At 38.7% G+C, this 24,685-nt stretch overlaps 1 protein-coding gene across 1 annotated transcript in view; it reads right to left on the bottom strand.

Moving 5' to 3' along the window:
- The window catches only part of LOC124612984 (thyrotropin-releasing hormone-degrading ectoenzyme-like), a 291,166-nt gene that overhangs the window by 171,200 nt on the left and 95,281 nt on the right, over positions 1–24,685 (bottom strand). The window contains exon 9 of the mRNA XM_047141525.1: positions 6,179–6,347. Coding sequence (XP_046997481.1) covers positions 6,179–6,347 — 169 coding nt within the window. The remainder of the gene's footprint in view (positions 1–6,178; positions 6,348–24,685) is intronic.

The following is a 24,685-nucleotide window of genomic DNA, read 5'->3' as shown; positions in this document are numbered from 1 at the left end:
ATGTAACACATTTGAATGATTAATATTGCAAGATAACAGGTAAATGTAAGAATGAGAAAAACCATTCCAAATTTGAAATGCTAGTACATTAATAAAGAGCGGAACCCAGAATTTTGGATGCAAGCATGCAAACATGCTGCACTGTGTGCAGGTGCTAAATGTCAATTTGTGGGATGGAGTTCCATGCCTGTTGCACTTGGCTGGTCATTACAGAGACAGTTAATTCGGGTTGTGGATGATGCTGGAGTTGTCATCCAATGATGTCCCGTATCTGCTCAATTGGAGGCAGACCTGCTGATTGAGCAGGCCAAGGCAACATGTTGACACACAGTAGAGCATGTTGGGTTACAGTAGCTGATTGAGGATGTGAGTTATCTTGTTGGAAAATACCCCCAGGAATGTTCACGAGTGCTAGCACAATACATCAAAGCAGCAGACTGACATAAAAATACACAGTCAGGATACAGGGGATAACCATGAGAGTGCTCCTGCTGTCATTCCAAATCACACCCCAGATGATAACTTCAGGTGTAGGTCCAGTGTATATAGGCTGCAGAGAGGTTGGTTGCATGCGCTCACCTGACCTCCTTCCAAGCAGAGGCAGAAGTGGCTTTTGTAAGAAATCACAACAGACTTTGCTGATGCAAATGCAGTATGTTGCACCACAGTCATACACGAAACATGATGATCTTCCCTTTCGGTGGTCTCACATGGCTGTCTGGAGCTCAGTCCTCTTACAACCATACCATCCTGTGATGACTGCTGCTAGCAGTGATGTACAGTGGCTGCTTTCCAGCAAGACCTTCTACAATATCATGGAAGGAACACACAGCTTCTCATAGCCTGATTACATGACCCCATTAAAACTCAGTGAGCTGTTAATAATGGCATCTTTGAAATCTTACAGACATTCTTCACTGAAACTAACTAACTATGTCAAATCTCAAAGGCAACAAATGCTCATGACTGTAAAGGCATGTATTTAAGGCAAATCTGATTTGCATCCTCACAGTGGCACTACTAGTGCTGCTCTTATGCAACTGGCATGAAATCTGAATAGATGTCATCTTTCAGATGTAGAAACATATCTACCAACTTTCAGTCAGCTGACACAACTCCTTGGTGGTGAGATTTTTTTCCCCATCAATGTGTTTCATCAATAAATTTACTAAGTTTGGAGAAAGTTCAGTACATTCATTCACTGTCATTAGAGTAAAAAAATTTGTGTATTGAATGAAGGATGGAGTAATAGGGTTTAATGACCCATTGACACATGCTCAGAATGTTCCAAGGGTGGGAAAGGAAACTGTCCATGCCCTTTCAAAACAATCATCCTGGCCTTTAATTAGAGCAATTTAAGGAAGTCAAGGGAAACATAAATCAGGATGGCTGTACAGGGATTTGAAGTATTGTCCTCCCAAATGCAAGTTCTGTGTATTAGCACTGTGCCACTTGACTTGGTTCATGCATTGATAATAGTGAGCACAGTTTTGGGTCTCTGGTCACTTGCAATTTTTTCCTTGAATCCTCCATCTGTAAGATCAGCCTTTCAAGGTTAGTGAATTTAGTATTCTAAGAACAGTTGTCAGAAAGCTATCTCCTGTTTTTGAAAGTAGCTGTGTAGTTCATTTCTCTTGATGAATGTGTTTAGGTTTTCCTTAACATGGGTGAGGCACAATAACATACAATAGCTGTAAATAGCCATAATTCACAGTTTTATGATAGTAGTCTGTGGTGTCTTTTCTTTTTCCATGGTAGAAGCACATTCTTGCATCCTGGTGAAAGCTGCAGCCCACACACAATATGACTTTGGAAGAGAGCATGATATATAGTTACCAGATACTGGACTGTAGTTACTCTTTTCAATCTCCTCAGGAGTTATACTTTGCATGTTGGTTTCTTGCCTACATACTCAGAATTTCCTTTCAAAGAAAGTTGTTGATCAGTTACAAAACATAGCAATTTCAGTGTTTCCAAATGGTCTAGATATGTGTCTTGTTAAGGCTGCTTAATTTTTTTCATTTATTTTCATCTTGTTTGAGATGAATCATTCATTGTCCTTTCTGAATAATTCACCTGATTCCAGGACTACCTGGGTAGAACTATTTTCTTTGGTAAATAGAACAGTGTCATCAACAAATTGTAGCATTTGACCATCTTAGTTTAGATCAGTTACAAAAAAAGAGAAACGATGAAACCTAGTGACATGCTATGTTCTGACTTCTGCACCCAAGATGTTGCTTTTTGAAATGAAGCAATCCACTGTTTGCTTTTAAAGTAGCACTGAAGGATAGCTGATACAGCATCTTTTTGAGTAAGGTCTTGTCGGGGATCCATTCTAATGCTTTGTTGAGGTCACACATTGTGAGTGGCACAGACTCCATCTCCTCAAATGACAATATTATTTTTAATCAAACAATGAAAATTCAAGATGGAATGTAACAATACCAAAGAAGGAAAGTTGCTACTCACCATATAGTGGAGATGCTGAGTCGCGATAGGCACAACAAAAAGATTCACACAATTAAAGCTTTTGGCCTTTGCCAGCAGTAGACACACACACACTCATGCAAACGCAACTTGCAGTCTCAGAGAACTGAAACCACAGTGCGAGCAGCAGCACCAGTGCAAGATGGGAGTGGCAACTGGGTAGGAGTATTATTTTTATTAACTCTGGAGAAGGAATGCTGGTTTTAAAATGTGAGGGCACCCAGCAGACTTTGTACACATGTGAAGAGTAGCTGTCTTTAAGTTACCAAGATAAACACGTATGAGCAAAATCACAGTTTAATCTTAGTTTAATTAAACAGTGATAAAATAAACTCACATCACATGAGCTAAATCACTGTTTAACTGAATGACAATAAAATAAACATTCATTATATCACATTGTTATGTGTAAAAGGGTTACCCCACAGTAATGACCCACTCAAAGCATTAAACAGTGCAGCTGTTTCAGATCCCAGCCAACCACTTATTCAGTTGCTAATTATCTCATAGACAACTGTCTCATTGTGGGATTGTGACACTAACATGGAATCTGGGTCATTTTCTAGCACAGATTATAAATTTTTCTCACTTATCTAATTGTTTATTGTATATAACTGCTGCTTACTTTGATGTATCACAGCACAACCTAACACTGTATGAGCTGAAGCAGTGGTGAAGGAGTAGCTATGGGCTTGAATTGTAAAACAACAGTGAAACAGTATAAGGCAAAGTTCTTTGTGGATGGCGCACTTTATACATAGGTTCACCTATTTAACAGTTAAGAAGTCTCAAGCAGCTGTAGTTGCGGATTTCCCCTTTCAAAAATCATTTCTTGTATCCTAATTTTTATAACAAATTGCATTACTTTGGCTGTGACTGAAATGACTGAAATTGTCTATAGCTTGACATTACGCATGAGTCTCAATTTCTGTGAATTGTTATTGTCCATGATGGTTACTAGAAGTCTCAGAAGATGCCCGTTGGTGAGGAACTCTTCATTTCTGAAGCTAATGGCTGAGCCATTACAGTGATTCTGCATCCTCTGAATATTTGTATGTTTTCACTATTTTCACTACATCATTGGAATGCACATTCTTCCAATTTCCTATATTACAGTGTGTTTTATTTGTTCTGGTAGCAACATGATCCTCTCCCAGGTCTGGAATTTCACATGCATTGTTTTCTGTAACTTTAATAAAGTAGTCATTAATATCATTGAGGCTACAAGCGGAATACTAGAACAGCAAGTTACATATTTATTGTGACACACCATTGTAAATGCTCAAAGTTAAGTATTGTCAATTATCTTACTGTAATGAAATCTCATTAATATGATTTCCTGAATTGTTGCCTAGTGATCTGAGAAAGCAGGTTTCCTAGGCACTCTGCATTAGGCAAGTGAGCAAGACACAATAAACTTGCCACCACTGATGTCTTATTGACAATGGACAAACCTATGTCACTGCAATGACACAACAATCACAGAGGACAGATCCACGATTTGGACCCTGTAACTGTCATTGTCAAGCTCCCTCACATGGACACTTTCTGAACATCATACAAATAATGAATATAATATGCATACAAATGATCCACAGATGTAAATGAGTCATGGAACATGAAACTAACTAATCCCAACAAACCACTGTTCTTGCACACTGTTTACATGTGTAAGGATATTAAAACTGTCAAAAGACTCAGATATGACCATGAAATGTGAACATGTGAGAGAATTTTTAAAATTTAACATAGTGTGAGGCACAGTCTTTTGCAATACACCACTTGATAACAACCTTAAAGCCAAAACTGCAACAATGAAAATAAATAATTTCTACAGTCAGTGGCAAACATGATTTACTTTCAAAAGAGCATTTATTGATTATGGGCCATGTGTTATTGGCACTTTTCCATGTACAAGTAATTAATGATGTTTAAGGTCTATGTGATTCACTAATACATCTCACATCAAATGTGAAGTTCCTGTTTGGAAGCTGATCATCACCAAAAAGGACAGTCATAATAACTATGGGTGGTGTTGTGTAACCAGGGCTTATTTGGAGCAAGGAGGTGCCACAGAAATCCAAGGGAATTATATACTGAACCTACTTTGTCCCCATATTGGCATACGGAAGTGAGACATGGGTAATGCACAAAAGCGACAAAAGTAGAATACAAGCTATGAAATGAAGTTCCAGAGGAGCAGGTTCAGTGTAACAAGACGAGACAGATTGTGAAATGTGTATGTGAGGGAAAGACTAAAGGAGGAACCAGTACAGGACAGGATAGAAAAATCAAGACTGCAGTGGTATGGACACATGAAGAGAATGGATGAGGGAAGAATTCCAAAGAGGATGTTTGATCTGCAACTGGAGGGGAAGAGGCCCAGGGGAAGACCAAGAGATAGATGGGTGAAGGGAGTGAAGGAATGTGTGACGAGAAGAGGAGAGAACTGGACGAAGGTGGAAGAGGGGGAATGGTGGAAAGACAGAACACAATGGAGAGGCTTGTGTTCCCGACAGACCCAGCCAGTGGCTGGAAACTGTCCAAGATGATGATGATGATTATAGTGTTTCCATTTTTTCTTGTGGAATTTTATTTGTAAGGTGTGGGGTAGAGGAAGTAAGCAATACTGCACACAGTAGCTGCAACTCAGAGATGGACAGTATGCTGAAACAAGAGCTACCTGCCTCACACAAAGCAGGTGTCATACCTAAGCTTTCTGCTACATACAGACCACCTACAAAAGTAGATATGACACAATGGAAACAAACACTTCAATATATCATATTTTTTTAAAAAAAAAAGCGAAATTTAAAATGTCTTTCATAGAGATATGCTCATAATGACATTCCAAGCTACAGATAGCATATATGAAAAATGAAACATAGAATCCAACAGCTACCACAGTGTGTCTGCCCACATTACTGGTTGAGCACAGTGAAACACAAAACACTACAGATGAAGTTTTCTGACATTTTTACCAGATTTACAATGCCCAGATGCCAAGAGAGAGATAGCATGCACTCCAGGTTGCAAAGCAGTACAGTTTCTTCTAACTAAACCCAAAATGGCAGAACAAACAAGAACATATATTGTGATATTTTGGAGCCTGACATACTTAGTAATGGGTCCATTCTTGCTCTTAACATAGAGAGACAAATTTCTGCCCCTGGAGTAACTTTTGAGAAACGATCACATTTGACAAAACACTTAGACTGAATCATCAGACACATCCAGGATGATGCTGAACAGTGTCACCACTGCGTCAAAGTAAATTCACTAAATTTTTGTTTCGGAATTACACAATTTCAAACAAATAAACATGATGTTTTGTTCTCAGAAGCACACATTACTCAAGAATGGAAAAGAATAAAAATGAAAATTTGAATCTAATGTCCAGTTGACAGTGAGATCATAAGAGTTGGCCTCAAAGAAAATGAACAGAGATTTAGTAATGAAACATGTTGGCACTTGTTTCACTTAAAGGAGTTAATGAAACAACGGAACGATTAAGAGAACTAAAAACTTCATAGTAATGTCACTTCAAACTAGAATATTTGTATGTTACATTTACTTAATTGTATTCACCACTGTTTAATAACTATATTAATAATGTAATTCTGACAGATCTAAGCTATGACACCTAAAGCACACATGTAGTAACTTTATAATATTTTAATGTACATACTCTTGTGTCTGCAAGTGCTGCAGTGTATCCAATGTATGAGACATAATAGCTAAGGCTGTTTCCAAATGATGCCTCTGACCATGAATGTGGAGTAGTGAGATGAACCAGCCACTGATCACCCATGTACTTTAATAAACTGAGTGGCCATGAGTAACTTTTTACATCGTCACTGCAAAGTAATTTTACATGAGTTGCAGATACACATACAACAATTTTGTAGTATTGTTAATTCATAGCATTTCAGTCACTTCTAACTAATTAAATTGGGAGGGCTGAGAAAGAGAAGAAGCTACAGTCTTTGAAGAAAGTTAAAGAAACTGATGTGGTTAATTTTTTCAGCTAATGATTTATATCACTTTTCTTGTTATTATGGATGTACAATCACTTAAACACCTAAACCTTGCAACCTCATAATATTACAGAAGAGGAGAAAATGTTAAAGGTATTTATAACTTCTTGTGACATCAATGTACTTTATCATTGATTTTTAGGTAAAGAAAAAAGTGTGTTCATTGCAATTCAAAAACTGCCAAAATGCAGATTACCAACACCCCAAAAATAGTCTCTTATTCATTTAGCTTTCTTGATTCATGAATCATTGGATTTTTATAGACTCAGTATGAGACCTAGCAAGGTGGGGGTGGTTGCAGTTGCTACAGCTCTAGTCATTAAACACAGTTATTTTTATTTTTTGCATTGTGCACATGATGTATATAGTATAGCTATGTGAAATGAATTAAAGGCAATGTTCACAAAACTTTATTAGTCACTGAGTAATCTGATGATTTCTTATTTCAAAACAATTTCTTTGGAAAGATGATTATCAATTTTCACTCTGTATAGAAGATGTGGAGTTGAGAGTTTCAATGAGCAAATAGTTAGTTGTTTGTAATGTACCTCAGTCATTTGCCAAAATTCAGTACATAAAATAAAGGGAAGGCAACTATTTTCTTATAGAGGACTGGTGTGCAGTGCACAGAAACAAAAGAAAATAGTTAATGTTAGCTATTGGCTCTTGCTCTTTTCCATACAAGTACACACATTTATGCACACAAATACCCAAATCTACATGCCTGAGGTAGTGGCAAGAGTTTTATAGCTCTGATTTTTTTGATTCTGAAAAAGCCCACTTCTTCGAGAAGAATTTGTTAGTTTCCCATTTATTTGATTTATAAATTTTCATATTTTCGCCATTTCGCAACTCCCTGTGGACATACACATGATATTTACAACCTAGGTAAAATAACTTAATAGTTTTCTCATAACCCTACCCATAGTTAACAGAGTCGTTATTTTTCCCATTGTAATTCCATGGCCTCTAAATTTGCTCTCTTTTGTGTGAATAACCAGTGTGTAACTCCATATTTTGAAATTTATTCTTGCACATGTCTATAAACGTTTGCAGTGTACACACCATAAGCAGTCCCTGATCAGCTATGGAAATATGAACATCTCCATGTAATTAGCAGTCATCGTAGAATTATCGGTTGGAAATAGTCCTGCAAAGACTGAAAAATTCTGTTTCAATTATTTTGTTAATATTATTGAGGCCATTGATGTTGTATTTTGTGATTCTCAGGCTGGTTGTTGGTTGATTCACTAAGCAATCTGGTCAGTTGTCAAGCACTGAATCACATGTTGCTAGGTACCAAATTCTTCAGTTCATATTTTCACACTGTATGTTAGCAAATAACACTTATAAATGAAATGACAGTCTTCGATACACCATGTGTGTTACCTATACTCACTTAACATCATAACAGCTGACTTCTATACTTCAAGTCAGCAGAGTGAGGACATACCATAATTACAACCAAGTATGAAAATACTCAGAAATCCAAAAGTAGATAACACTCAATCTAGTCTAATAATGGGCATCTGAATTACTACAGAATATAAACAATGCAAACTGATGAAATACATAATTTGCAAAGTCTCCTGTTACAAAAAGTAACTACCATTTTAAGAACTGATATTTTTTCAGGAAGCTTAGAAGATGAAGAATCCTGAACACATTTCATCAAACTTGCTGGGTTGTGTGATTATTGAAACACAATCATTTAAATTATGTTGTATTTCTTAATTCTAAAACACAGTAAAATTATTAAAACCACTATTCCTTTCAGATTTGTGCACCAGTAAAATAATACACAACAATTAAAAATCCTCTACCAGAGAACATCATACTTTAATTTAAAAATTTGCATAGCAAATTTATGGAACAACATCAGAGTTCAAATTATCTGTATTAGTAGAAACAACTATAAATTATTTTTCCATACAATAACAAAGATTACATAACTATTAGTAGTAGTAGTAGCAGTAGTTTATTCATCCAGTGACAATGTACATTGTATGGATTTCGTCAAAGAACATAGTATAACAAAAATAAGATAAGGGTGTACAGTTTCCTACATACTACAATGGTTCATTGTACCCATCACAATATTTTGGGGCAATGCAACTTTGATTACTGTGATAATATAAAATTATGAGAAGGATATTTTACGTGAAATACATTAGAAGTAAATAATTGATTTAACAATTTTGTTCTCAGCCTTTTACATGAAATACATTATAATTAAATGCTTGGTGTAATACTTTTGTTCAGAAAAATTAACATTGAGGCTGTGGCAAACATTTACTTTATGGTGCTATTAACATACAGTAAATGAATATAGTTACGTGCTACAAGGTTACTGCAGATATTCATTTATACTATAATAGCAGTTGGTCATTAAGAATTTAAATATTGCTTCCTTGAATGTAGACAATGTTTTTACTTCTTTTAGCTGAACTGGAAGTTAGTTGTACAAAATAGTACCCTGAATGTCGGTTTGTTTTGTATTAAAGCCTTGTTTACTCTTTTTATGTGGACATCATTGCACATTCTTGTATTGTAGGAACGATGATCTGAGTTAGTTTTATAATTACCAATGTGCATTTTTATATTATATAAAGGCATGGTAAGGGTAGAATATTTCGGTGCTGAAATAACTGTTTGGAAGGTATTAGCCTTGTACTGTTTGAAATTATTATAACAACCCGTTTTTGTAAGGTCAAGAACCCCAGAGGGTTAGGCCATAGGTGATAGCAGAGTGGATATAAGCAAAGCACACAGTTCTGTTACACTCTCTACTACACACAGTCATAATTATGCGTAATGCAAAGCAAGCACAACTTAACTTGTTAGTGAGGTACAGAATGTGGGCTTTCCAGTCTAAATTTTCATCAATTTGCACGCCCAAGAATTTTGTGGCAGCTACCCTTTCAATTTGTTTATTTCGAATTTTGAGGTTCACATTATGATGAGACTTTGTTTTCTTGTAATTTATATAATTAGTTTTTGAAATATTTAAGGTTAGCCTGTTCAGTTCAAACCAGTTTTGTGTGTATTCCGAAACTCTGGCGGCAGATGTTGGCAATTTCCTATTTATGTCTGTTACAACAATATTTGCGTCATCACTAAACAAAGTTATATGTGTACCACTGATTGGGATCTTCATATATATATATATATATATATATATATATATATATATATATATATATATATATATAAGAGAGGTCCTAGAACGCTGCCCTGAGGTACTCCAATTGATACGGTCTGCATGTCCGATCTGTACACAAGCTTTGGTTTTTATTGTTTGCTGAGCTAATTTCTACTACCTGTTGTGGAGATGTGACTGAAACCATTTTAATGCAACTAGAATGAGATTTTCACTCTGCAGCAGAGTGTGCGCTGATATGAAACTTCCTGGCAGATTAAAACAGTGTGCTCGACCGAGACACGAACTCGGGACCTTTGCCTTTCGCGGGCAAGTGCACTACCATCTGAGCTACCGAAGCACGACTCACGCTCCTCCTCACAGCTTTACTTCTGCCAGTACCTCGCCTCCTACCTTCCAAACTTTGCAGGAGCTCTCCTGCGAACCTTGCAGAACTAGCACTCCTGAAAGAAAGGATATTGCGGAGACATGGCTTAGCCACAGCCTGGGGGATGTTTCCAGAATGAGATTTTCACTCTGCAGCGCAGTGTGCGCTGATATGAAACTTCCTGGCAGATTAAAACTGTGTGCCCGACCGAGACTCGAACTCGGGACCTTTGCCTTTCGCGGGCAACTCATCGTAAACTGATAGTTTTTAGTTTGTCTAGCAAGATATCATGATCAACAGTATCGAATGCCTCCGATAAGTCCAAGTTTATTCCTACTGTACTGTCATTTCTGGTAATTGCTGTTTCTGTACTCATGCCTTTGTGAAAACCATGTTATTTAACAGACAAAAGATTGAATTTTCCAAGGTAATTTGTAATTATATTTTTCACGACAGTATTATTTTTGAAAATACAGATAACAAAGCTATTGGTCTATAGTTTCACACTTCATATTTATTACCCTTGTTATACAATGGTTTTATTTTTGAAATTTTTAATCTTTGTGGGAATGCCCCTTCTGTTAATGATATGTTTATGATAAGTGAGAGTGCTTCTGCTATCACACTAGCACATTTAATTATGACTGAACCTGGTACCTCGTCAGTTCCAGAGGACATTTCACTCTTCATTGTTTTTATCATCTTAAGAATTTATATGTGGGACACACAAATATTGAATTATCACTTTGCTCTCTTTGAATTGTGGTACTACTATTACTATCACAATTTTTTACTCAGTTTGACTGGAGTGTTTATGAAACAGTCATTTGTGTAACTCGCTAGAGTACCATTTCTGAGTAACAAACTACCATCATCTTTTGATACTTTGTCATCTTGCTTTTAACACTTTTGTTTCTTTCCTTTCTTACTATATTCCATATTGCTTTTGACTTGTTTGCTGTCCCTATGATTACTTTGTCATTGTGCATTGTCTTGGCTGTTTTAATTACCTTCGTATAAATTTTCTTACATGTCTTAACATATCCTGCAAAGTGTTCATCTTGGTTGTCTTTTCTCAGTTGATTGAGAGGTTTTAGCTTTTGACTGGATAGTCTGATAGCGTGTGTTATCCTTGGCTGCTGTTCCTTGGCATGACATTAATTCTTGTCAGTTTTTTTGGAAAATACATCTCAAATATGGATATGAAAATATTATAAAATGCATTGAATGATTTATCAGTTGATGATTTTGAGTATACATCCTCCCAGTTTTCTTTTGCTAACAATTGAATAAAAATATTAGCCTTTTCTTGGTAGAAGTGCCTTTTATATTCGCACTTGCATTTAACCACCTCAGGTACAGAAGAATTTATGCATGTTATTAGTGTGTTGTGGTCTGAAAGACCTAAGTTTACATTTTGTGCCTCAGTAACATCATTTTCGATATTTGTAAAGATATTACCTAGTAGGGGCAAAGATGACTCTGTTGTTCTAGTGGGGCCCGTAAAGCTGTCTTTTTTCTTCATTTTGAATTAAAATGTTGATGTTAAAACCCTCACATACAGTAGTAATACTTTCACATCATTTTTATACAAAATGTTCAGCACTGCTTCCAAATTTAAAAAAAAAATATGTTTTTGACACCTAGTGGTGATCTGTATATTGATATGACAATTAATTTTTTACGCTTCTTCTCAGATTTTAGCTCTGTGGCACATGATTCAAAATGTTTCTCGATATTTAGACAGTACGTTTTAGATCTAACTTTATACTGGAGCTTAGCCCTAGTGTATATGCAAACACTGCAGCAATAATGAGATGCTAAATCAAAATTGCTTATATTCATAAGACTTAATTCACTGACCCTGCATCAATGTTCTGATAGACAAATACAAGAGATATCTACAAAGTTGTTTACGGTGACTTCTAATTCTAACACTTTATTCTTGAGACACTGAATGTTTTGACTTACTATCTTGAAGTATTCGTTATTTTGTCAATACCTGGAGTAGTGCTTCTTTGTTGCTGATTTTTGACACTTATCTGCAATTTTCCTTGGCTACTGATGGTTCTCCTGCTGTTGATGTAGGTTTAGTTGTTATTGCTGTTTCTTCTGTTGTTGTTGTCATTGTTTTTGTTGATGTTGTCGTTGATGGCGGTGGTGGTGGTAATGCTTCCGCTGTCATTTGTGTTGTACTTGCTACAACTGGATTTGGTGATTTTACTGATACTGCTGTTTGTGTTGTAGATATTTGCAGGTGCCTCTTGATTTTTTTCCAGTAATTACTGGGTCATAAGTTCCTTCCCTAGACTTTTCAAGTGAAGGCCATGTGATGTGTGAAACCTGTGCCCAATATTGCTAATATCAACAACATCAACGTTTTTGAATTGCTTGCATATAGCAGAAAGACGATCGTTGGTAACTCTAATCTCCTTGTTTACACAATACCAATGTGGCAAATCGTAGCAGTCACAAAGATACCGTTTGTGTGCTACATACGAACCAGTTGTTTTCTTAATTCTGAGCAACCTGTGGATGTTTCGTTTCTGCATATATCGTTTGAGGCGCCAAACAGAGCTCTTAAGTCGTTTGAAAATAACTCCATAATTTCTTTATAATGGATAGCATTCATTATTTCTGAGAGGGGTGCTTCTAGCTTGACAAATCTCGTGGCTTTCGCAACTGCTGTCTCATTAACACGTGAGGCGATTCCGCGTCCACGGCTATCTGCTAGAGTATAAAGTTTCATCAAGCGATCACGAATTTTTTGCTGCGACATACATAGGTACATGTTGTCGTAGTTTGCGAGTCTTCAGGGGTGCACAAACGACTCGTTTAGGTATCTGAATGTTTGCAGTACCGGTAGCACTTTATGATGCAGAGTCTTCACTTACCGTACTTTGGACGTCATATCCGTTTTTTTAGAGGAATTGGTGAATTTGGTAACTCTCTGCTGTTACCGGTATCACATTTCCACTCCGATATTGTGTTTTTTGCGACGGGCTGAGTTTTTCGTACAGTAAATTGAGCTCTCTTTCGCATACAATGCATATAACGCCATTTTTGCCACCTCTCTCGTAGTTATTACACACGCTATAAGTTGTTTTAGTGTTGATACAAGTTCTTGTATCTGAGTGAAATTTATCATACGATTTACTTGCGTTCTGTTACATGCCTTTGTTACAGTCGTGTTTTAAAACCTTTTTCTCTTCCAGTAACATTGAGATAATGTTGTTTGAACAGTGTTTTTCGTTAAGATTTTGAACTAAATCACCTATGAGACATTTTGAGCAGAACTATATCTTACGTTTTGGATCTGTATTTAACATTTAAAATGGAACACAGTTTTACATACCGCGCACGTTACACCTTTTGCTGTACGTTTCACGCAGATGCAGGGGTCCGAACGTATTGTTTCACTTGATGATGTAGACGCTCCGTGTGTGAAGTTTCCTTCATACCTTCTTCTGGTTTCATTGTTCTTTTCCGTTACTTTTCTGATGATGTAGCACGAAAAACACAAATACTAGCGATATACATCGATACTATTACACATTGTACACTTTTCCTCGTTCTTTTTGTACTTTTGTTCGGACCCTGTATTCTGCCAATCTAGGCCCTACACTCGGCGCCATATTGTCACTTCAGTGTCAATCAGATGAATCAGATGCTGTGAAGTACCATCATATGACACATTTTTATCATAAGCATTGCACATTTAAATTTGCCTGCGTAAGGATATCAAATTGTAATTCTCTAATTGAAACTTGCAGTGGATCAGACATTTTGTGACACTGAGGCAATGTCTGGGAACTTGCTTGGGGTTGCAAATTCCCGTTTCCAGCTTCAGTGAGATCATTGAGAAAATCTTCCTAGTTTTCTTGGGAACAAAGGAATCTGCAGCACGGAACTCAGATCACAGATGATGGAATATGCTAATTCCATGAGATTTTGAGAAGGGGCCATAAAGTGTGATATCTTTCCATAATTTTATCATATAAATCAAGGCTGCATATTTGTCACAGTGTGGCAATGAATCCAAAATGTATTCATAAACCAAATAAAAAGAAGTAAGAATTCTGGCAGCTGAAAAAAAGCCATTTTCTGACTTTTTGCAGACAATTTTTCTGTATTGAATCACTTTACCGAACTGGTAAGAAGATGAGAAGGGTTTAAACAGAAAATCTCTAACACAAGATGGTAAAGGTGACTGAATTTGTTTTACTTAATGTGTGTCTAATAAATCAGAACATTCAAGGTTGGTAGCCATGGTAATCTGTTTACAGAGTGTAACAAAAATCTACAGCACAAACTGCAGAACACATTCCTCACACATAAATGAATAAAATATGTAACATGAACATGGTTATGGAAATGGTTTGTATCCATGTTGCAATTCATTGTATTGTATTGTATTGTATTTTTATTGATCCAGGCAATCATAGTATTGTACAGCTGTACATATGATATTGGATAGGTCAAGAGAGCTATTTACAGTAATTTTTACAAATTGATGTTTACATTATTTTGTAGCAAGGAAATTATCTTTCTTCAACAAAACAGTTAATACAAATCAAAGAGATGTAAGGTTTTACATACAATATTGGATAGGGCAAGGGAACATATTTGCAGGTAATATTTAATAAATTGTTTTTACATTATTTTGCAATGAGGAAGTTAGCTATCTTTAACAAAACAGTAAATGCAAATGTTGTATGGTAAAATACAAACAGCCAATACAAATGTAATAGTAAAGTAGTCCAGTGTATTTCATGGACATGCACAGTATATAATTTTCAGACCTAATTGAACATTTATAATATTTTTTACATTTTTAACCCCTTTCAAAAAAATGATCAACTGCATAAAAGCAATGGTCCAAGAGATATTTTTTTAACTTATGTGTGAAGGCTCTTGGGTTCTTTGTTGCTTTGATTTCATTGGGTAAATTATTATACATTTTTATCCCAACATTTAAAACACTTTTTTGGTAGCAGGTAGTTCTGGACTGAATCATATGTAGGTCAGATTGCTGCCTTGTTGCATAGTTATGAATATCTCCATTGAATTTTAGTGTGCAGTCATTGTTTAACAGGTATGACTTGACAAATGAGACGATATTATAAATGTAAGCAGAGGGCAGTGTCATAATGCCATTTGTTTTGAAATGTTGTCTGCATGATTCGTTATGTCTTAGATTACATATTATGCGTATTGCCATTTTTTGCATTTTGAAAATATATCTACCTCCAGGTGAGTTCCCCCAAAATATGATTCCATACTGTAATGTAGAATGGAAGTAAGCATAATATACATGTATGAGAACAGATTTTGTGACTGATTTTTTGAGTATCCTTAAAATGTAACACACAGTTGAGAGCTTTTTTGAGATATAATTTGTGTGTGTCTCCCACTTAAGATTTTCTGCAAGCCATATGCCAAGAAACTTGACAGAGTCCACACACATAAGCTCTTGGTTATTTAGAATCACATCAGGCATTTCTTGTTTTTGGGATGAGAGTCTGAAGTTGATGTAGGTTGTTTTCTGTATGTTTATAATCAGTTTGTTCTCGTTGAACCATTTGCTGAGTGACGACATAAGCGGTTTAATTTTTTGGTTGTGATCCTCTGTATCAGTACCCGTTATTAGAATACTTGTGTCATCGGCAAATAGTGTGGTATGTCCTGTAGCAAGCTTTGTGCTTATATCATCAATGCATAGCAGAAACAGTATGGGTCCCAGGATTGAGCCTTGTGGCACACCATATCTAATAGGCATTGTGTCAGAGGAGTGGACAGTAGATTGATGGGTGGTTGTATTCTTTTTTTCAAAATTAATTTCAACTTTTTGAAATCTGTTTGACAGGTAAGATTCTAACCATTTGTTTGCAATTCCTCTTATACCTTTATTTGCTAACTTCTTAAGGAGTATGGTATGGTCAATTACATCAAACGCTTTGGATAAATCTAAAAAGATACCAGTAGTGATTTCCTTATTATCCAGTGCTTTTAAGGTTTCGTTGAGATATTCATAAATAGCTGTGGTAGTTGTCTTTTGCTTTCTAAAACCATGCTGGTGTTTTGTCAATAAGGATAGTTTATTAGTAAAGTCTTCCAATCTGGTGTAAAATAATTTTTCAAATATTTTTGAGAATGAGCTGAGCTGTGCTATGGGCCGGTAATTGGCTACATCATTTTTAGAGCCCTTTTTGTGAAGTGGGGTAATTTTAGAAGTCTTTAGTAGGTCAGGGAAAACTCCGTTTGTAAAGGATGTATTTATTATGTGGGTTAGGGGTTCTACAATGGATTCTCCACATTTCTTAACAATTAAATCAGGAATATTGTCACTACCACTGGAGTACTTATTCTTTAGTCCTTTTATAACTGTAAGTACTTCAGGATTGGAGACTTTGTGAAGAAACATTGATGCCTGTACCGGTGCGGTTTCTATTAGTGTTTGGTGTTGAGCATTTGGTCTGTGGCAGTTGTTCTTTATCAGGTTTTCTGCTATTTTGCTAAAATAGTCATTAAAACCATTTACTATTTTTTGGGGATCTGATGTGACTTCATCATTTAGGTTTAGTTTTAATGTTTTGTTTATAACATGCTGCTTACTGTTTGTTTCATTTTTTACAACCGTCCACAAGCCTTTCATTTTATTGTTAGATTCCTTTATAAATTTATCATTGTATAATTTTTTTGCTTGTTGGATAACTTTCCTATAGATTGCAAAATAGGTCTTACAATATGACCTAAACTGATCATCAACGTCATGGTGTTTCATGTGATTTTTTAAGTCACACTTTTTTTGGCTGGAAATCCTTATCCCTTTTGTTACCCATGAGTTTGTGTGTTTGTTTCCGATTTTCCTGGATTTCAGTGGAAATGCAGTATTGAAGTGTTGGAGAAATGTTTCATGGAAGGAATTAAATATGTAGTTTACATCATTTTCTTTATAGACCTCTGCCCAGTTTTCAGCCCTTAACAGATAGTTAAAAAGCCTTATATTATCATCATTAAATTGCCTTTGCATTTTAGTTATTGTGGGATATTGTCCTATGTAATTTAAATTCGCTGTTAGTTTCTTCAACTCATTAATCATGAGAAACACATATGAACAGAATGCACCAGCACACCATATGCAACTCTTTCTCACAGAAGGTGTTTACTATGCCCTCTGTGGGCATTGATACATGCATCAGCCAGCTGTTGGATTGAATGTCAGATGTGCTGATGTATCCATGAAGTATTGTGTATGGTGTCACAGCCTTCCATAACGATGGCACAGAGACTCTGAACATCATGTACTAGCGTTCCATACATAAGACCTTTCAGATGCCCCCATAAATAAAAGTTGTGTTTAGGTATGGAGTTCATGGAGGCCAGACAATTGGTCCATCCGTGCATATCCATCTGTCATTTAGAAGCTGGTGAACGTTCACGCTAAAATTAAGAGGTGCATGAAGTACATGTTTTGTTGCACAGCTAAAGGCACATCTGTTAACACGTCTGGTAGAACATTCTCTACAAAATTATGATAATTTTGTCTACTGAGCCTGTGTGAAAGAGATTGAGGCCCTACCAACCATTCACCAACAATACCAGCCCAAACGCTGACAGAAAATTTTTGTTGATAACTTGCTTCTCCAACAGCTCCTTTAGGACTAATGTCTGCCCATACATGCTGATTGTAAAAACTTACAATACCTCATCTGCGAACAGTACCATTGCATTAAAATTAGCACTGACACTTTCTTGAATAAGCCATCCACAGAAGAGTACCCTGCAGGAAAATCAGCTGCCAATAGTACCTGCACACACTGTATATGGTATGGATACACCTGGTCCTTGTGCAACACTCACCGGACAGTCATATGGTCAACATTTAGTGTTGTTGCTATATGTCTTCTACTGACACTAGGGTTGTCTTCAATGACATGAGGAACTTCCATCTCCTGTTGTGGTGTCCTCATCTCTCTAGGTCTCCCCTGGTCGCAAGCATCAGGCTTAAATGCCCTATTTTCCCTAAACAGATGAGCAGTGGCCTCAAACATTTTCCTGTCAGTGCAACGTCGTCCTGGAAATTTCTCCCAGTACAAATGTTGAGTGTGAGCACCACTGTTGTCAGCTAATCCATGCATCAAATGTACGTCTCCCACCTCTGCATTTGTGTAGACTGCCATTCCATGAGCCAAGTCTGTGATTAACTCTATATAGTAACCTATGTGCTTGTAACAACCACACTGGTCATTAGAACAGTTGATGTTACCTGTAAACGAGCAATGTTGCACATTGTGTGGCAATGGGGATATGTGAAACAAAACACTAGTGGTGCACAACATAACCAGATGTCACTAAGAGTGGCATTGTTCCCTATGATTCTAACATTCTGTTCTTGTGTGTTTCCATTATTAATGACTCGGAGAAAATAAGTTGTAACATGGAAACAAAGCATTTCAAGACCCATGTTCATGTAAGATAATTTCTTCATCTATGAGTGAGTAACATGTCCCGTAATTTGTGCCCTACATTTTTGTTATACACTGTATATAAAAATTCAGCCTCCGTATGTTTGTGCTCACAAAAACTCAAAAGGTAATTGATCAATCGACTTGAAATTTTCATACAACATTGCATTCAAATACGCTTGTGTTCTAATACACCTTTTTTTAAAATGCGTGTACCATATAAGTAAATATGATATATGAAGGGAAACATTATTACCAAAAATCTCGAAAAGTTCTTGAGCAATTTGCTTCAAATTTTCCATGATATTCTAGTGAACATTTCAATGTATGTGTGGTATATATTTTTATACATGTAATACATAAATATATATGTAGTAAACAAGGTAGAAACATTGTTATCAAAAATCTTGAAATGATCTTGCAGACTTACTTCAAATTTTACACAATAATATATATATATATATATATATATATATATATATATATATATATATATATAATAGAGGAAAACATTCCATGCGTGAAAAATATATTTAAAAACAAAGATGATGTGACTTACCATACGAAAGCGCTGGCAGGTCGATAGAAACACAAACAGACACATACATACACACAAAATTCAAGATTTTGTAACAAAGTGTTGCCTCATCAGGAAAGAGGGAAGGAGAGGGAAAGACGAAAGGAAGTGGGTTTTAAGGGAGAGGGTAAGGAGTCATTCCAATCCCGGGAGCGGAAAGACTTACCTTAGGGGGAAAAAAGGACGGGTATACACTCGCACACACACACATATCCATCCACACATATACAGACACAAGCAGACATATTTAAAGACAAAGAGTTTGGGCAGAGATGTCAGTCGAGGCTGAAGTGCAGAGGCAAAGATGATGTTGAATGACCGGTGAGGTATGAGTGGCGGCAACTTGAAATTAGCGGAGATTGAGGCCTGGTGGGTAACAGGAAGAGAGGATATATTGAAGAGCAAGTTCCCATCTCTGGAGTTCGGATAGGTTGGTGTTGGTGGGAAGTATCCAGATAACCCGGACGGTGTAACACTGTGCCAAGATGTGCTGGCCATGCACCAAGGCATGTTTAGCCACAGGGTGATCCTCATTACCAACAAACACTGTCTGCCTGTGTCCATTCATGCGAATGGACAGTTTGTTGCTGGTCATTCCCACATAGAATGCATCACAGTGTAGGCAGGTCAGTTGGTAAATCACGTGGTGCTTTCACATGTGGCTCTGTCTTTGATCGTGTACACCTTCCGGGTTACAGGACTGGAGTAGGTGGTGGTAGGAGGGTGCATGGGACAGGTTTTACACCGGGGGCGGTTACATGGATAGGAGCCAGAGGGTAGGGAAGGTGGTTTGGGGATTTCATAGGCATGAACTAACAGGTTACGAAGGTTAGGTGGATGGCGGAAAGACACTCTTGGTGGAGTGGGGAGGATTTCATGAAGGATGGATCTCATTTCAGGGCAGGATTTGAGGAAGTCGTATCCCTGCTGGAGAGCCACATTCAGAGTCTGGTCCAGTCCCGGAAAGTATCCTGTCACAAGTGGGGCACTTTTGTGGTTCTTCTGTGGGGGATTCTGGGTTTGAGGGGATGAGGAAGTGGCTCTGTTTATTTGCTTGTGTACCAGGTCGGAAGGGTAGTTGCGGGATGCGAAAGCTGTTGTCAGGTTGTTGGTGTAATGGTTCATGGATTCCGGACTGGAGCAGATTCATTTGCCATGAAGACCTAGGCTGTAGGGAAGGGACTGTTTGATGTGGAATGGGTAGCAGCTGTCATAATGGAGGTACTGTTGCTTGTTGGTGGGTTTGATGTGGACGGACGTGTGAAGCTGGCCATTGGACAGCTGGAGGTCAACGTCAAGGAAAGTGGCATGGGATTTGGAGTAGGACCAGGTGAATCTGATGGAACCAAAGAAGTTGAGGTTGGAGAGGAAATTCTGGAGTTCTTCTTCACTGTGAGTTCAGATCATGAAGATATCATCAATAAATCTGTACCAAACTTTGGGTTGGCAGGCCTGGGTAAATAAGAAGGCTTCCTCTAAGCGACCCATGAATAGGTTGGCATACGAGGGGGCCATCCTGGTACCCATGGCTGTTCCCTTTAATTGTTGGTATGTCTGGCCTTCAAAAGTGAAGAAGTTGTGGGTCAGGATGAAGCTGATGAGGAAAGAGGTTTTAGGTAGGGTGGCAGGTGATCGGCGTGAAAGGAAATGCTCCATCACAGCGAGGCCCTGGACATGCGGAATATTTGTGTATAAGGAAGTGGCATCAATGGTTACAAGGATGGTTTCCGGGGGTAACACATTGGGTAAGGATTCCAGGCATTCGAGAAAGTGGTTGGTGTCTTTGATGAAGGATGGGAGACTGCATGTAATGGGTTGAAGGTGTTGATCTACGTAGGCAGAGATACGTTCTGTGGGGGCTTGGTAACCAGCTACAATGGGGCGGCCGGGATGATTGGGTTTGTGGATTTTTGGAAGAAGGTAGAAGATAGGGGTGTGGGGTGTCGGTGGGGTCAGGAGGTTGATGGAGTCAGGTGAAAGGTTTTGCAGGGGGCCTAAGGTTCTGAGGATTCCTTGAAGCTCCACCTGGACATCGGGAATGGGGTTACCTTGGCAAACTTTGTATGTGGTGTTGTCTGAAAGCTGACGCAGCCCCTCAGCCACATACTCCCGACGATCAAGTACCACGGTCGTGGAACCCTTGTCTGCCGGAAGAATGACGATGGATCGGGCAGCCTTCAGATCACAGATAGCCTGGGCTTCAGCAGTTGTGATGTTGGGAGTAGGATTAAGGTTTTTTAAGAAGGATTGAGATGCAAGGCTGGAAGTCAGAAATTCCTGGAAGGTTTGGAGAGGGTGATTTTGAGGAAGAGGAGGTGGGTCCCGCTGCGACGGAGGACGGAACTGTTCCAGGCAGGGTTCAATTTGGATGGTGTCTTGGGGAGTTGGATCATTAGGAGTAGGATTAGGATCATTTTTCTTCGTGGCAAAGTCATATTTCCAGCAGAGAGTACGAGTGTAGGACAGTAAATCTTTGACGAGGGCTGTTTGGTTGAATCTGGGAGTGGGGCTGAAGGTGAGGCCTTTGGATAGGACAGGGGTTTCGGATTGGGAGAGAGGTTTGGAGGAATGGTTAACTACTGAATTAGGGTGTTGTGGTTCCAGATTGTGCTGATTGGAATTTTGAGGTTTTGGAGGGAGTGGAGCTGGAAGTGGGAGATTGAGTAGATGGGAGAGACTGGGTTTGTGTGCAATGAGAGGAGGTTGAGGTTTGCTGGAAACGTTGTGAAGGGTGAGTGAGTTGCCTTTCCGGAGGTGGGAAACCAGGAGATTGGATAGTTTTTTGAGGTGGAGGGTGGCATGCTGTTCTAATTTACTGTTGGCCTGTAGGAGGATGCTCTGAACAGCCGGTGTGGATGTGGGAGAGGAAAGATTAAGGACTTTTATTAAGGATAGGAGTTGGTGGGTGTGTTCATTGGCTGAGTTGATGTGTAGGTGAAGGATTAGGTGGGTGAGGGCAATGGATTGTTCAGTTTGGAACTGGTATAGGGACTGATGGAAAGACGGGTTGCAGCCAGAGATGGGAACTTTAAGTGTGAGGCCTTTGGGGGTAATGCCAAATGTCAGACAAGCCTGAGAAAATAGAATATGGGAGTGTAATCTGGCTAGGGCGAAGGCATGTCTGCGGAGGGAATGTAAATAAAACTTAATGGGATCGTTGTGGGGGTGTTGTGAGGGTGACATGGTATTAGAAGGTGGAAAGTGTAACATGAGGCTGAAATGAAAATGAAAATAAAAATATATGGGGAGGGATAAAGGTGGACTGGAAAGTAACTCGAGATCTGGTGTGAAAAAAGGCGAAAAGGTGTTGGTTACAGCTGGGCTATGTTGGACTTGGGTTGGTAGACAACGATGTGCACAAAGGTTAGGTGGTTGTGTTGCCGCCAAAACACGTTAGAGGACGGAGAAATTCGGGAAAATTTCGAAAAAACTGCGTGTAATATATTAAAAGGAGTGACAATAACAAACGTAATTGTTGGGTTCAAATTAATGACATCAATATAATAGAGGGAAATATTCCACGCGGGAAAAATATATTTAAAATGAAAGATGATGTGACTTACCATACGAAAGCGCTGGCAGGTCGATAGAAACACAAACAGACACATACATACTCACAAAATACAAGCTTTCGCAACAAACTGTTGCCTCACCAGGAAAGAGGGAAGGAGAGGGAAAGACGAAAGGAAGTGTGTTTTAAGGGAGAGGGTAAGGAGTCATTCCAATCCCGGGAGCAGAAAGAGTTGCCTTAGGGGGAAAAAAGGACGGGTATACACTCGCACACACACACATATCCATCCACACATATACTTTCTTCATCATTTTCATAATCTGCCAACACAAAACCACTCCTTTTAATATATTACACGCAGTTTTTTCGAAATTTTCCCGAATTTCTCCGTCCTCTAACGTGTTTTGGTGGCAACACAACCACCTAACCTTTGTGCACATCGTTGTCTACCAACCCAAGTCCAACATAGCCCAGCTGTAACCAACACCTTTTCGCCTTTTTTCACACCAGATCTCGAGTTACTTTCCAGTCCACCTTTATCCCTCCCCATATATTTTTATTTTCATTTTCATTTCATCCTCATGTTACACTTTCCACCTTCTAATATCATGTCACCCTCACAACACCCCCACAACGACCCCATTAAGTTTTATTTACATTCCCTCCGCAAACATGCCTTCGCCCTAGCCAGATTACACTCCCATATTCTATTTTCTCCGGCTTGTCTGACATTTGGCATTACCCCCAAAGGCCTCACACTTAAAGTTCCCATCTCTGGCTGCAACCCTTCTTTCCATCAGTCCCTATACCAGTTCCAAACTGAACAATCCATTGCCCCCACCCACCTAATCCTTCACCTACACATCAACTCAGCCAATGAACACACCCACCAACTCCTATCCTTAATAAAAGTCCTTAATCTTTCCTCTCCCACATCCACACCGGCTGTTCAGAGCATCCTCCTACAGGCCAACAGTAAATTAGAACAGCATGCCACCCTCCACCTCAAAAAACTATCCAATCTCCTGGTTTCCCACCTCCGGAAAGGCAACTCACTCACCCTTCACAACCTTTCCAGCAAACCTCAACCTCCTCTCATTGCACACAAACCCAGTCTCTCCCATCTACTCAATCTCCCACTTCCAGCTCCACTCCCTCCAAAACCTCAAAATTCCAATCAACACAATCTGGAACCACAACACCCTAATTCAGTAGTTAACCAATCCTCCAAACCTCTCTCCCAATCCGAAACCCCTGTCCTATCCAAAGGCCTCACCTTCAGCCCCACTCCCAGATTCAACCAAACAGCCCTCGTCAAAGATTTACTGTCCTACACTCGTACTCTCTGCTGGAAATATGACTTTGCCACGAAGAAAAATGATCCTAATCCTACTCCTAATGATCCAACTCCCCAAGACACCATCCAAATTGAACCCTGCCTGGAACAGTTCCGTCCTCCGTCGCAGCGGGACCCACCTCCTCTTCCTCAAAATCACCCTCTCCAAACCTTCCAGGAATTTCTGACTTCCAGCCTTGCATCTCAATCCTTCTTAAAAAACCTTAATCCTACTCCCAACATCACAACTGCTGAAGCCCAGGCTATCTGTGATCTGAAGGCTGCCCGATCCATCGTCATTCTTCCGGCAGACAAGGGTTCCACGACCGTGGTACTTGATCGTCGGGAGTATGTGGCTGAGGGGCTGCGTCAGCTTTCAGACAACACCACATACAAAGTTTGCCAAGGTAACCCCATTCCCGATGTCCAGGTGGAGCTTCAAGGAATCCTCAGAACCTTAGGCCCCCTGCAAAACCTTTCACCTGACTCCATCAACCTCCTGACCCCACCGACACCCCACACCCCTATCTTCTACCTTCTTCCAAAAATCCACAAACCCAATCATCCCGGCCGCCCCATTGTAGCTGGTTACCAAGCCCCCACAGAACGTATCTCTGCCTACGTAGATCAACACCTTCAACCCATTACATGCAGTCTCCCATCCTTCATCAAAGACACCAACCACTTTCTCGAATGCCTGGAATCCTTACCCAATGTGTTACCCCCGGAAACCATCCTT

This window comes from Schistocerca americana, chromosome 1 (assembly GCF_021461395.2).
Source record: "Schistocerca americana isolate TAMUIC-IGC-003095 chromosome 1, iqSchAmer2.1, whole genome shotgun sequence".
In the NCBI taxonomy this organism is placed as follows: domain Eukaryota; kingdom Metazoa; phylum Arthropoda; class Insecta; order Orthoptera; family Acrididae; genus Schistocerca; species Schistocerca americana.
Note: the sequence above shows the minus strand (reverse complement) of the source record. Positions and strands in the feature narration are given on the sequence as shown.